This window comes from Rhinolophus ferrumequinum, chromosome 10 (assembly GCF_004115265.2).
Source record: "Rhinolophus ferrumequinum isolate MPI-CBG mRhiFer1 chromosome 10, mRhiFer1_v1.p, whole genome shotgun sequence".
In the NCBI taxonomy this organism is placed as follows: domain Eukaryota; kingdom Metazoa; phylum Chordata; class Mammalia; order Chiroptera; family Rhinolophidae; genus Rhinolophus; species Rhinolophus ferrumequinum.
Genome location: NC_046293.1, coordinates 21,455,238 through 21,471,245, shown reverse-complemented (window position 1 = coordinate 21,471,245; position 16,008 = coordinate 21,455,238). Strand labels below are relative to the sequence as shown.

General features: G+C 36.1%; 1 protein-coding gene across 1 annotated transcript in view; it reads left to right on the top strand.

The window, feature by feature from the left end:
- The window catches only part of CFAP54 (cilia and flagella associated protein 54), a 253,643-nt gene that overhangs the window by 22,113 nt on the left and 215,522 nt on the right, over positions 1–16,008 (top strand). The window contains exons 6-9 of the mRNA XM_033116208.1: positions 3,960–4,103; positions 5,853–5,966; positions 6,090–6,191; positions 11,166–11,364. Of these exons, the coding sequence (XP_032972099.1) occupies positions 3,960–4,103; positions 5,853–5,966; positions 6,090–6,191; positions 11,166–11,364 (559 nt within the window). The remainder of the gene's footprint in view (positions 1–3,959; positions 4,104–5,852; positions 5,967–6,089; positions 6,192–11,165; positions 11,365–16,008) is intronic.

Sequence of the window (16,008 nt, the reverse complement as noted above, 5' to 3'; positions counted from 1 at the left end):
CCATCCTGTGGCTGAGCTGATGAACTATGTGTGTGATACCGGAATCATGTCCTCACTGGGCTCCTAAAATGGGGTTTTTCAAAGTTCTTTTTTTTTTTCTATGAAGAGAACAGTCCTGTTTAAATCCCATCATTTTTAAACATTAATAGAAATAGTTCTATCTTTTAGAGGCAAGAAAAAAATGCTACAAAGTCAGAATTATTTTTTGGAATTGGCTTTTCATTTTTAAAATCTGAATGATGATTTTTCACAACCCTAAAAGGAATGATGTTTTTTTCAAAACCCTAAGAGGAATGATGGTTTGTTTTTCCTCTGAACTCACCTTTGTCAAGGCTGTCCTGTGTAGTGGAAAGAACGCCGCTGCGCTTGAAAGTCCGAAGACCTGAATTCCAGCTCCAGCTCTGTCACTTATGAGCAGTTTAGCCTCTCGGAGTCAGACCAGGTTACTTTTAAGATCCCCTTCAGCACTAAAATCTGTGATTTACGGTCTTTTATGCTAAGTCTGAGGCCAAACCCAAATATAATGTGAACAACTGGTAACCGAAGCTCTTTTTATTTTGAAATGTGAAATTTTTAATACCCGGGGGGCTTTTTGGAAAGACATGTGAATTTAACATGGGGAAATTTATACCTGGCTTAATCCCCTACTCCCCAAACCACAACAATCCAAATGCAAAGATCCACGATAGGCTTTTTGTGCAGCAGATGTGAGAAAACTTGAGTTTTGATGACTCTTGATTCCATATCAATTCATGTTATGGCAAGGTTAGCACACAATGACGGCAGCAGCAACAACAAAAACTGCAATAAAGCACCCCCGGCAGACTTAGTAGAGGTATAGTGTCCAGGAGCAGCGACTGAGAGGGTCATTGTACCGTGGTGTGGTCACATACTCTAACCGGACATGGGCAACCTGGAGCGAAGCCATGGAGGACCAGCCGTGATGGGGAAGGGACGTGTAGTTCTGGGAGGTGGAGAAGTGCTCAGCGATCTTTATCCTGGACAGAGGACAGGTGGCATCGGTGTTTTCAGATTCTTGGAAGGCTGTAGTTTGAAAGTGAGTTTTGAGTGGTTTGGTGCTGTTCCGGAAGATATGACCAGGACTAATGCACAGGAGGTGTATCAAGGTGGTTTACACTTCAGATTAAGAAAGTACGTTTAGACTTGTCTTCTGATGCCACCTGGCGTGTTCCTTGTTACTAGAGGTGGGATCGCTTGGGTAGGGAAGGTGTGGGACATCGGGTGGTAGTGCTGGTGATGTTGGTGAGGGTGAAATTAGATTGGCTTTCAGCCCTTTTATTCTATGATGATTTGAAATAGTTCCGTATTTGGCACCATGAACTGAAACTTTTAAATGCAGGTCAGTTAGTCAACAAGTATTTATTGCATGTCTACTACACACCAGATAATGTTCTGGGGGGGGGGGCTACCTTGGTGAACAAGACAGGCAAGGTCTGTTTCCTAAGTGAACTTACATTCTAGCGAGATGAGCTTACATTCCAGTGGGTAGCAAAGAATATTACCATTCTGTGTCAAGCCCTGCTCTCTTTTCCTCTGGATTCAAAACTGACTAGACTATGGGGAATTCTGCCCTTTCAGGCTGCTTCTTTCCCTTAGATGTCCACTGAGCTGCTTGCACACGTGTTATATACACTGTCTGAAGGCTCCACAAGTGGGTAATAGGGTCTGAATGTTACCAGTGTTTTATCTATTTTTGCAATTGAATACTTTGTCAGTCTAGTAGATTTGCTTAATATATATGCATCTCCTGGACCTTTTTGTTGACTTGCCTTTTCAAGGTGGATTTGACTACTGTACGTACACTTTTTCTTAATTAATTCCTCAATTATTGAAGGCCAAATTTGTTACTTGAAGAGGAACTTTATTCTGTTGTTTAAATTTATTATCATTATTTTCTTGAGAATCTAGAATGTTTGTTAGCTCTCCCTTGGTTGGTTCTGCTAGCTTTAAGGTTGTTCAGTGAATTCATTTAATAGCACTTGGGAATGTCTGTTATGTACCTGGCACTATTCTAGGTGATGTAAAAACAAATAAGGCGCTGTTCCTATTTTCAAAGAGATCACAGTCTAGTTTGGAATCACACATGTGAGCATGTTAATGCTATTGGATGTGACATATGATATATGTGTACATAAAATATATGTAAATCATACACACACACGTAACACAATTACAGCAGAGACAGAAATGAGGCCATGGTCATTTCTCTCGAGTGACGTTAGGAAACACTTCTTTTCAACAACTCTTCCCCGTATTCTCCCTCCTCCTCCTGCTCTTGCTGTTCCTCTCCCTTCTCCTGCTTCTCCTCCCTCCTTCATTGTCATTACCAAAGATAACACTTACTATGTGTACTATGTTCCAAGCATTTAGTATGTGTTAACTCATTTGGTCATCCAACAATCCTTTAAGGTAATTACTGTTACACCTATTTTGCAGATAAAGAACCTGAGGGACATGGAGTTTAAGTAAACTGTCCAAGGTAACACTGCTAGTAGTGGAGGTAGGGTTTCATCTCGGTCCTGTAGGGCAGGTGAAGGAGTGAACACAGTGAGCAAAGACACACATATTTGGACCACTAAGGCGTGTTTTGTGCCATGAGAAGTATTTTGGACCAGCTTTAAGTATATGATGCAAGATCAAGAGTAACGGAGAGTGGGGGTAGGCAGGGACTGTCTTTGCATGCGTGTATAAGGCTTGTACTTTGTCATATAGGTCACAGAGAGCCACTGAAGTGTTTTAAGCACAAGAGTGCACAACCCAATTTGCATATTAAAGGGTAACTCTGGTGGAGGGAAGAGCGGTGTATAAGGAAGGGGGTGTATAAGAAGAAGGGCAATGGTGAGATAAAGACAGGGAGACAAGTGAGGAAGTACTCAGCAGTTCAGGGACTCCTAAGAGGGCCTGCTCGGTTAAGGCTAATATTTCCATGGACAGAATTTAGAAATGGATATTCTGAGACATTTAGCTCACAGATTCTTATTTTCATCCCAGTAATATTTTTTATAAAAACATGTGGAGCACAGACCAAATTTCTTCTTATAGTCAGTCAAATGAAGAGCAACATAATCCAGTTACCCTTTGAGCTTTTGGAATATATTTGAAGAAAGGAAAAAAATCTGAAAAAATTAACTGAAGAATATATATATATAGTCAAAGAGTGTTTCCCAATGTAGGGTTTGTGGGAAGAATATGTTTAAAAAGAATTGTCAATGGATTGATAGGGAAAACTCATTCAGTTAAAATAGCGCAAGAGACTTTTACTTATATTCCTACAGACAGACCAATACAGTGGTGACCTCTTTCCCTACCACTGGAAATAGGCACCATTTATGGAGTGCTCACAATGTGCCAAATGCCATCCTAGCATATCACGTACATAACAGCACTGCTGTGATGTGTCAAAATACCCATTTTACAGATGAGAAAATCGAGGTCTGGAGAGGTGAAATGACACAGCTCTGAGTGATAAATTTAGGACTGAAACCCAGGTCTATTTGATTCCAATCTTGAACTGTTTCTACTAAGTATCACAGGCCCTAGACTGTAAGCCTTTTTCATTTTCCCTATCCTGCTATACCAGATTATTTTCAAAATCATGCATTGGTTCCAGGCCAGCTAATAACAGTTGTATTGTTGGAATTAGCTCCTAGACTATCATTGACACTTGATATTATATATGTTAGTAAAAATGAGCTGAGTTCTTGGGACTTCAGGAGCTAAGAAGGAAGACATTCTAAAGTGGTTAACTTGAGATTGAGTTCTCTAAATTATTCTTTTACTTTTCAAATACTTGTTTTTTTTGACTCATTTTTTATGGTGTTTTTGGTTTAAGTAGTCAGCAACTTGTGCTCACAAGTTATGACCTGACTATATTAAATAAAAATAATAATTATTAGCTTAAAATGAAAATGCATTCAGTTTTGCCCTTTCTTTCTCAGGCCTTAGAATTTCTCCTGTGGGCCAGTATATGTATGGAGTCCTCGGTTCCACTCCTGTCTGTCAGGTACTTGACGTGGAGAGCTACTCTTTATACTGCTGTCTGCCAGTGCTACTATGACTGCCAAGCTGGTATTCATGGGGAGGTATGCGACTTTTTAATTCTGAGGATCCTAATATTTTAAAATACAACTTATGCAGCATTTTCTTCTTTAGATGCCCAGCAAGAAAATCACAAACAAACAAACAAAACCCAAAGAATTGTAATGAAGCAAAGACAAAAGTCCTGGGCTTTATTTGCAGAAATTTGCTTGGCTTCTCTATTCTGCTGATTTCTTGCTCGGCTTTCTGCCCTCTCCTTTATTCACTTCTACCATCTTTCCTGCTTTTCTGAGTAAGATTTCTGGTATCTTTTCTTCCTCATCGTATTTTTGTATGCAAGTTACTTTCCTTCCCTGTTTCCTTTGTATTCCATTCACCTACCATTCCAGCTATCATTTTATTTATTTATTTATCTATTTATTTGTTTGTTTATTTATTTTCGTCTATTTCTTGTTTGTTTGGTTTTTTTCCTCTTTTCCTGTATATCTTTTTGACTGAATATTTGGAATATAACTTAACTACTGATTGGGGCTTCTATTGTCCTAGCCAATACCCCTATGCAAATGAAAAAATGCACATCTCTACCACACACGGTTCTTGCTTTGTCAGTGGATGGGGCCTTGGTGAGAATTAAAATAGGCACCCCTTTCTTTAAGCCAACACATACCGGCACCAGTGTGCATGGCTTGTCGAGTGCAGTGTGGGCTGGATTTCAGCCCTCACTCAACCACTTGGCTGAAAGTCTTGTGCAGGACAGAGCCTTCACAGCTGTACAAATCCCTCTTCATATCCTGTTCACAACCATAAATAAATCATCTGGCCAGTTAATGGCTCCTTTACGTTTAGTTTTTCCTGCCTGAACTAATTCTGAAGGGTTGGATGGTAGTCGCCCAGAAGCAGGTGAATAGTCTAATACAGCCCTTGTGGGATACATTTTCTAGCCTAGGATACATTCCAGAAATTACTCACCATGTATGTATAGTTAATTGTAGTGTATTCGTGGTGGCATAGTTCTATAGCTATTCAAATTATCAGGGAATGGAACGTTTACATAGTGTTGACCACTTGATTCCAGTGAAATTCTTTCTTACAGAAAAATTTAACACTTCATATATGTTTTTATTGTGGTCTAGAAGCATCGTCATTAAAATTGTAAATTATAAATGCACTATTTCAAAGAACTGATAAAATAAATTACGTGACTTGAACTCTTTGTGTTATTATCTCTAGAGAGTTATAATAATGGTGATCTGATTAAATAAGCAAGCCTTCCTCCTTCCTTCCTTTCCTCTGCTATGAATAAATACTTCCTATATGGTGGGTACTAGAGACACAAAAACGAATAAGACCCTATAAGGACCTCACAATTTAGTGGGCAATGTGAACATTTGAATGGATAATACAGTGTGTTTTGGTAGGAAAGTTAGGATTCAAGAAGAACACTGAGGAGGATGTGTGTGTGTGTGTGTGTGTGTGTGTGTGTGTGTGCAATGCCAGAGATGTGATAATCTATATGAAGCTACTGTCTAACCTAGAATTTGGCTTTCCTTACTTTTAAAATGTCTTAATTCATAAAGTTAGCATATCTGACAGTGTGTTAACTTTAGATCCACAGAATTTAGTGGTGCTTATAGGAAGTGATAGATTGGATAGCTGCTGTGTTATAGTCAGCATCAGCCTAGAGTTTAATTCACCAATTAAATGTCTGGGAGAATAAAACATGCTGTCTCGATACATTTTTAATCACTGTGCTCTTACTTATTATGAGTTAAATTTATTTTAATTGCATCTAGGCATTTGCTCGGCGTGCTTTAGCTAAAATTGATGAGTTAAGGCAACTGGAATTAATGGGGTCCTCACAGTCACAGGAAGAATCCAGAGGATATTATAGAGAGGCCACAATAAAGGTATAAAAATTTCATGAAATAAAAGAAATTGACTGCATTCTACAGTTGATGAAGTGCTTGCTGTTAATAGTGGGGAAGTGCATCGCACTGTTACTTCGTATGTAATTCTTCTTTTTGAGGCAGATGGCGGTGATGATCTTCAAACGAGGAGTATTTGAGTCTAGAAGAAAAAACAAAAATTTGTTTAGACCCAAGATAAGAGTTAACCTGAGGGAAGTACAAACTGTAAGTCTAAGACTGTCTTCTCTGTTTCAGACTCATTTTTGGTGTATTTGTATTATACTTCTGAATCTTTTAAGCCTTGTCGTTAAATATTAAACCTTGCAACCCTAGTCTCTGCACCAGGGGCAAATAGAGAGAAGAATGCCTTCCCAATTTGGACACGACCTCACTTCCTCCCTTTCTCAAAGCTTTTTGTACCTTCGCACAATCCCAGTTTTGTAGCTTTAAAGGACAAGAGGCCGAAGAAGAGCCTGGGAAAGGTGCCAACGCACAGGCCTCTGAGTGGTTCCACAGAGGCCTTTGTTTTGACAGCTTGGTGTTAGTTTAGAAGTCTTTGAGGTTGGAGAGAAGGTGGAGGCACCTTTTCTCATCCACTTCAGGTTTCCCTTTTGGGAGTGTTTAGGAACTAGGTCATAGTGTAGCAACAAACAATCCCCATATCTCCGTGGTTTAAAACTAACTCTTCACTTCCCACTGGAGTCAAGTTATTACAGTTATCAGGTGGCTCTGCTCATGACCGCTGCTCAGGGCCAGATTGACAAGCAGGCTTCACTTCAAAAATTGCTGGTGATTCTGTCAGAGGGGATGTCAGAGAGCTTTGGAGGGTCTCACATAGGCAGGAATACCCAGCGTGGGAGTGACAGCAGTCTCTCCTCCCTTGTTAAACCTCATCACAGGACCCCTTCCAGCCACAAAGGTATTTGGCAGACAGCAATAAGGGCTATCGCAGGAGGCGCCTGGGATCTAGTTATGCCTTGTGGGAGCCTCTGCCTCTCCTCCCTTGTGCCCTTTTCCTTCTTCCACCGTCTTCCCCGTGACCTTTCTGAATATCAGTATTCCTTAAGGCCGGGTCTGTATTTCTTCGAAGCTTTCCCTGACTGTTGTAGATGGTCATAAACTCTCTTCCATAAGCTTCTTTGTGGAGACTGAAAAGGAAAGTGAGGGGGAAGAAGAGCAGTTTCTAACAGAAGAGTAGTAGAATCTCAGAATCTGGAAGGGATTTTAGAAATCACGTGCTTCAGTCCTTTTCTAAGATGGGGAAAATAAAGCCCAGAGTATTTAAATTACTGGCTCAAGGTCACAAAGGCAGCTGCTGGAAGCACTGGGACCAGAACCTGGGTCTCTAGTCCAGTGTTTTCTCTCTACTGCAGTGACTGCTGTTCTCTGGTTCTTAACAACATTTAGAAGTAATTCTTTTCTTAAATTTTAAATAAATCATAATACTTAAATTCAGGTATTATTTGGACATGGTAGCTTTTTATTGCTACTTAGTGTGACTATGAAATATTGACCACTGAACCCAGAAGTACATTTCATACAGCCCTTTTAAATCATATCCTTTACCATCCAACAGTGTATAATTGGTGGGGTGGTAATATGCCGAATTATAGTGATTCCATGGATGAGCTGTTGAACTGCCTTCACCTGGTGCTGTTAACTAGTAATGCTGTAGTGTTTGTAAGAAAGCAGGGGACAAGTCTTTTTTTCTCGTTAACATTTTTTTCTCTAAGCAAAACAAATTTAAGTATTGAAAGCTGTGAGGTTGTCATTAATGAGCGTATTGTTAGGACTTGATTTATAATCATCCTGGTATAAAAATTAAATATATTTTCAAAGAAAAATGTTTAAAATTCCAGATAGCATTACATTAAAAAACATTAATTTCTAGTTTCTTATAAGATCATTATTATATGGAAATTATATGGTATATCTTTTTAGGAAAAAATTATAATTGTTTAGTGGGTAGTTTTGACAGAGAATAGTCAACATACCCTTTTTATAAAGTCATAGTATATTACTTTGACATATTTTGCAGAATGTCCTGCTTTGTATGTATGAAATAATTTTATTATATTTCCTATAAAAGAAAGTAATTTTAATATGTATTAAATCTATTTTATAAAACATTTTTGAGTGTGTAAGGCAGTTAGTCGTTAACTCAAAGTAAATCATTTTGACTTTCAAAGGATTCTTTTAAGGACTACTAATTCAGACTCTTTTTTTTTTTAATTCAGACTCTTAATGAGTGACTGTTTAGTGATTCATTCAATAAATATTTTTAAAGTACCTGCTATGTGAACAAGATGGACAGAGGTTACATTCCAGTAGAGAAATTACATAATAAATAAATAGAATAATTATAGTTTGTCATAAGTATTAAGGAGGAAATAATGGTAGTAATGAATTACATGTAAAGCCCTTAGAATGATCCTGGCACATAGTAGGTCCTGGGTAAATATTAGCTATTGCTATTATTTATTTTTCATTCATTCATTCTATAACCATATATACTGAACACTTATTGTTGTTTCAACTGTGGTGGAATATAGAAAAGACTAAATTGCAGTTCTGTCTTTTTGAATGATTTCAGGATAATGATCAGGATTTGACTATAGAGAGCAAAAGGGGGGAAACATTCTAAGGATTAGAGCATGATCATAGCTTGGAAGCAGGAATAAGCAAAGTTTATTGGGGGACAGTGAGAAACTGAGCTTGATTAGGGTAGGTGTACTATGTCGGGGAATTAACATAATGCATCTTATAGAGTAGATATCATGGAAACCACAGGATTTAGAAGTGGAACAGACTGCATGGTTTGCATCATTCAGCTTCTCATTTATCCTTACATTTAAAATGGTCTTATATGTACTATGCAGTACATGAACCAGAATTTGTCTAGTATTTTTGTTACTATTATTTTAGTTGTTTCCAATTCTTTGCTATAATTAATATTGATGTAATCAACATCTTAAATTATATTTTTCAATCTTTTATTTGTTGTGGATAAACTTCCAGGTGTAGGATTTAAATTAAAGGGTACACTTTTATTTCTCTTGGTATATATTGCCGAATTAATTTCCAAAGTATGTTCTTAAAGGGGACAACCAATTGGTATGTACCAATTTCACCACAAGCAATGATCGTTTTGATACTATGATTTCTTTACTTTTTTATAATTCAGTTTTCACAAAATGGCTTGTTTTATCTTTATTTTTTGGATTAAACTTTCCCTTATATTTGTGTTTACTCTGTTTCCTTTTTTTGTAAATTATCTTTCAGTCTTTGAACATTTATCTACTAGAGATTTTAATTTTTAAAATATACTTGAATAAGCTCATTGTTTTTATAGACATTAATATTTTCCTTGTCGTGCTTGATAGCAATCCATTTTTTAAATTGCTTGGGCTTTAAATCTTTTTTATAGCTCTTTTAAATATTTATATTTTAAAATCCTTTAGTATTCATCTATAGCTTTGATAAACTGTTCCACTTTTTGCTAGTTTTCCTATGATATTTAAAAAAAAATTTACTGTAATCTGTTTGGGTTTTATCCCTGCTTTTGTTTTTTTTGTCTTTCTGACTTTGCCCTAAGAACAGGAAAGAAACAAAGGAATCATGGGGAATATGATGGGTATGTTCTAACTGGACATGGATTCTAGAAAAGCCAACTAGAGCTACCTTTCTTATTTTCTTGTAACCTAAACACAGAGAGCAGGTAATTTGTCAGAGAGAATAAAGTGTGGAGGCAAGCGATCTGAAGGAGGTGAAATCATTCTGGGACAGTTCAAAGCAGAGGGCCTGGGAATGCACACAGGGCTTTGACAGCTACTAGTTTATTCGTATACCTCTGGTCAACTCTTCCTCAGAGTTAACTAGCATAAAACCAGTTATTTATATAAAATACTGTCTCACATTTGGGATTGAGGACCTTTTGCATTAGAATTTTCTACGGTGCTTATTAAAAATGTCCCACTCAGACCCACTGGATCTCTGGAGATGTGGTCAGTGAATCTGAAGAGCATTCCTGAGAGATGCTTAAACAACCAAAGTTTTAGTATCAGTTCTTCAAGGGTGTAATTTGGATTCCACAAAGCCTGTGGAGACTGATGCTGCCCTAACAAGACAGTATTGAACAGCCTTTTTATATTGCCTTGGAAAAAAACACAAAGATGGGATTGCAGATTGGTGCAGCCACTATGGAAAACAGTATGGAGGTATCTCAAAAATCTGAAAATGGAACTACCCTATGATCCAGTAATTCCACTCCTAGGTATCTATCCGGAGAAATCCAAAACTCCAATTCAAAAATCTTTATGCACTCCTATGTTTATTGCAGCACTATACACAATAGCTAAGACATGGAAACAACCGAAATGCTTCCGGTAGATGACTGGATTAAGAAACTGTGGTACATTTATACAATGGAGTATTACACAGCCATAAAGAAGAAAGAAATCTTACCATTTGCAACAACATGGTTGGACCTAGAGAACATTATGTTAAGTGAAATAAGTCAGACAGAGAAAGACAAGTACCATATGATCTCACTTATATGCGGAATCTAAAGAAAAGAATAAGTGAATGAACTAATCAGAAACAGTTTTGGAGACAAAGAGGAAAAACTGAGGGTTGCTAGATGGGCGGGGGGGGTGGGGGTAAAGGGGAAGGTGAGGGGATTAGAAAACAATCAGTAACCACAAGATGGCCACGGGGTTTGAAAATTAATCTGGGGAACGTAATTTAGTGGTTACCAGAGGGTAAGGGAGTTGGGGGGTGGGAGATGAGGGTAAGGGGGATCAAATATGTGGTGATGGAAGGAGAACTGACTCTGGATGGTGAACACATAATGTAATTTATAGATGATGTGATACAGAATTGCACACCGGAAATCTATGTAATTTTACTAACAATTGTCACCCCAATAAATTTAAAAAATAAATAAATAAATTAAAAAAAAAAACCACAAAGAAATACCAAAGTCTTTGATATAATGGCAGCATGACATGAACTTTAATGGAGTCTGGAATGACACCTCAAAAAAATGAAAATCATAAAAGCAGCCATCTCATTGATAGGCCAACCAGTCTTTCTTTTAACATTGGTTAAGCATGTCTTACTTATCTTTGCCATGTAATATCAGATATTGTAGAACTTTTAAAAAATGGACTGTATTTTTTTTTTTTTTTTGAATTCTAGTTGCCATGGCCACGTACTGTCACAGAACGGTTGTTGGATGAGATGTTTGATAGCACTGCATCCCAGTTTCTGGCTGTCTTGGAAGCTCTTTCTGATTCAAATCGGCGAACACTACAAACTGGACCTGTTGTTACAGATGAAGTAGAAGTTCGTGATGTTGTCTCAGAACTGTTTATAGCAGGAAAAGAACTTTTGATAAGTAAGTAACTTGTTGAGATAGATAAGATTGTATTGTAGAACAGGAGTAAGATAAGTTTTTAGTGTGGTAGTCCATCCATAAACTCATATCCAATTTTTATTGATTTTGAATTGAGAAAACTTGCTAAACTCAATTGATAATTCAAATAATTTATTAGTAGATTTCCTTTTGGATTTTTTATGTATACAATCATCTGTAAATAATGACAATTATATTTCTTTCTAATTCTTAAAAGTTTTTATTTCTTTTTTCTTACATTTCTTGGCTTATTGCACTGAATGTGATCTCCAATAAAACATGGAATGGAAGTGAGAGCAGATATCCTTGTCTCATTTATGATCTCTAATGGAAAGCTTTCAACACTTCCCACTAATTTTGATACTTGTTAAAGGATTTTTTTTAGATACTCTTTTACAGACTAAGGAGTTTGGTTTTATTCTTGTTTTGCTAATAGTTTTATTTGTTTGTTTTAAACCCTGAGTAGTTGAATTTCATCCAAAGCTTTTTCTGGATTTAATGAGATTTATTGAGTTGATCAAGGGCTTTTCTCTTTTATTTCTGTTAATATGGTGAATTTCATTGATAACTTATCTAATTTTTAATCACTGTGTATTTTGGGAATAACCCTAGTGTAGAGGTGAGGATAATCCTTTTGATATATTGGGTTTTTTTTTTGGCTAATGTTTAATATTTCTGCCTCTCTGTTCATGAGCAAGATTTTCCTTCCTTGTAATGTCCTTTTTAGGTTTTACTATCAAGGTCATGTTGGCCTTTTAAAAAGAGTTAAGATGTACACCCTCTTCCTCTATTACCTGGAACAATTTGTGTTAAATTGGTGTCATTTTTTTTCTAAATGTTTGGTTGACTTTACTGGTTAAGCCATTTGGACCTAATTTTCTTTGTGGAAAGATTTTTAACTATGGATTAAATTTCTTTCATAGATGTAAAATGATTTAGGCTTTCTTTTCATTAAAAAAATCTTCTATCTGTTTGATAAATTGCACTTTCCTTGGCGATTTTTGTTTTTATCTAATATTTTCTAATTTTAATTAAATTTTAAAAATCTCATTATGATCTTGTTAACATCTGTAAGATCTGCAGTGGAGGCCCTTTTTTCTTTCTTGATAGTTGTCATTTTGCCTTTTCTCTCATTTCACTGGTTGCACTAGGAGTCTACAATTTCATTAGTCTTTTTGAGGAATAGTTGACTTTGTTCAGCCTCTCTATTGTATATTTGTTTTTCATATTATTTTGTTTTTTTCTTATTTCCTTTAATTTATTTTTCTTGGTTTTATTTTGCTGATTTAAAAAAAATGATTGAGTTGGAGGTTTAGATCATCGATTTTCAGGATTTACCCTTAATTAATATGTATATATTAAGACACTTCTCTCTAAATGCATCTGTAGCTATGTACCTGAAATTTTGCTTTATCTTACCACACTACCATTTAGTTAAGAATATTTTTTAATTCCCATTATGACTTCTTCTGTGCTATATGGGTCATGCATGAGTCAAAACATGTAGAAACATTCTAATTATTTTTTTATTACTGATTTCTAGCTTAATTATACTGTGGTCATAAACATGTTCTGTAGTATTTGAAACCATTGAAATTTGTTGAGATGTGTTTATAGCCTAATTTGTGGTCAGTTTTGGTAAATAGCCTGTATGTATTTGAAAAGATTATGTATTCTTTGTTGTTGGGTACGTTGCTTTATATATATAGTTTGTAAATAATGTAGTTAAATTTTCTTTATTCCTACTATTTTTTTGGCCTGTTTATTTTGATGAGAGAGATGTGTTAACATCATCTGTTGTGCATTTCTGTTGGTGTGGAATTTTGTTACAACATAGTGTATGCGTATATTTTACTTTAGCCCATATTGCTTTCCAAAGTGATTTTTTCTGAGTAAATTTTTACACTCCCATCAGCATTACATGAGAGTTCTAATTGCTCCAGATTCTGATATTTAGATTTGTGTCTTTTTTATTTTGTCCATTGTTGTGTGAATTCAGTAGTATTCCATGATGGAATACATTTGCGTTTCTCTGATAACTGCTGAAGTTGAGCACCTTTTCATACATTTCTTTACCATTTGGATATCCTGTTGTGAAGTGTAGGTTCAGATCTGTTGGAGGAGGTCATCAAGAGGATGTGACTACAGTTGACCTGTGAACTCGACCTGGGCCATTAGAGGCTCCTTCCCCCTACCCTGTCCTTGCAATGTACAGGTCCTGCCTACTATGTTCACATTAGTAGCCATTTCAAAGACATAACTTTGAGAGAGTAAGGTGCTGTAGGGACCATCTGGACAGTATATGTGACTGACCCTGTTAGTTAAATCCTCCCTATAAACTTTTGGTGGGCGGATGTGGAAATCTACTGGTCTCGCAACTACCTAAGACAAGCCTCAGATGTAAGTTCCCTTGCTTATTAAAACTGCCACCTACCCATCTGAAGGTCTGCCTCTTTCTTTGATCTCTCTGTGACCTGCATGTATGGGAGCCAGTTTGCAAACCAAGATCTTTTCCCCATTTTTCTATTGGGCTGTTTGCTTTTTTCTTACTGGTTTAAAGAATTCTTGATAGATTCCAGATGCAATTCTTTTACTGACTACATGTATTGGAAACATCTTTTCTCATTTGGTGGCTTGCCTTTTCATTCTCCGAATTATAGCTGTTAAGGAACAGGAATTCTTTTAGTTTTGTTTTGTTTTTTGTGTCCAAAATTCATTCATTATTCATTCATTCATTCATTCAACAATTATCTACTGGGTATCTTCTTTATATCTGGTGGTCTCCTAGGTTTTGTGGGTACAACTGTGAATATAGTTCTTGGTCTAAAGAACTTATAACCTGGATATAGGATTTGGGTCAGTAGGGACCTGATCCTGGTTTTATCTTTATAATATATGGTAAGACTGTGAAGGCAAATGCAATCTTAATGTATGTATTGGGGTTTTTGTTACTCTATATTATGTTTGTACTAGGATCTGTAGCTATAATTCATTCATTTTCTCTGCTGTAGTACTCCATTGTATGAATCTTCCACTTGGTCTAGTCATCTGTGAATGGATCTGAACTGCTTCCAGTTTGGGGTTGTTATATTTATATTGCAAAGACCATTCTTATACATGTTTCTTAAAGCAAAGGCTCATGGGGTTTTCAAGTATTTACATACTTAGTAGTGGAATGAAATCAACGTTGCATAGGATGTATATCTATGACTTTACCAGATAATGCAAAATTGCTTTCCAAAGTTGATGTTCAAGAGCAGTGAATGAGAGTTCCCCTTGTTCCTTATTTTGTCTAATATTTGGTATTCTCACTTTAAAATTTTGCCAGTCTGGTAGATATGAAATGGTATTTCCCTATGCTTTATATTACACATATTCTGTTGTGAAGTTGGGTCCCAAATCTATGACTTGTGGGTATAGATTCTCCATGAATAGTTTTTTTCTCCTGTACCTAGAGTCAAAGCTCAGAGCCAAGTTTAGATTTGCTTACTTGTTTCTTTGTTTTTTGGTTCACTTTTTTATTTAGTCTCTAATCGTAACAGGAATTCTTAATTTTAATGTAGGCCATTTATCAGTATATCCTTTATAGTTAACCATTTTTGTGTCATTCATGTTTAAGAAATGTCTGCTACCCTAATGTCATAAGGATATATTTCTATGCTTTCTTCTAGAAACTTTATTATTTTACCTCTAACATTAGGCTTAAATTTGGATCTTTTTTTGTTGGTATGAGGTAGGAATCAAGTTTTATTTGTTTCAATATAATATCCAGTTGACACAGTACCATTTGTTGAGGACACCTTCCTTTCCCTATTTGCTATACTATCCCTTTGTCATAAACTAGGTGACTATATGTGTGCTTTTCACTCAGTATAATTCCCTTGAGATGTATCGAAGGTGTTATGTGTATTAATAATTCACTTCTTAATGTTGCAGAGTAGTATTCTATGTTGTGGGTATATCACAGTTTGTTTAACCATTCACCTGTCGAAGGACATTTGAGTTGTTTCCAGTTTTTGTCTCAGGAATGAAGCTACTGTGAATATTTGAGTACAGGTCTTTGTGTGAACATGAGTTTTCATTTCTCTGGGAGAAATGCTCAAGGTACAATTGCTGGATCATATGTTAAGTATATATTTAGTTTTGTAAGAAATGCCATACTATTTTCAAGGATGACTACATTTTACATTTCCACAAGCAATGTATGATGATCCAGTTTCATCCTTAACAATATTTGGTAGTACCATGATTTTTTCTTTTTCTTTTAGCCATTTGGAGAATTATGTAGTGATATTTCATTGTGGCTTTAATTTGCTCTTCCCTGATAGCTAATGATGCTGAATATCCTTTTATGTGCTTATCTTTTCATTTGCCATCTTTACACCGTCTTTCTCTTCAGTGATTTTTGCCCATTTTCTAATTAGATTGTTTATTTTTTCTGTTGAGTTTTGAGAGTTCTTTGTATGTTCTTAATACAAGTCCTAGTCATTACTTTTTAAGACAGTAAATACATTTATTAACCTGTTTTCTTCATCCTTACTTCCCATTTTCCACTGCTTCTTTCTAAATTAATTTCTTTTTGCTGAAATGTAAACTCTAAGAACTTTGAAATAGTTTATCTGGATA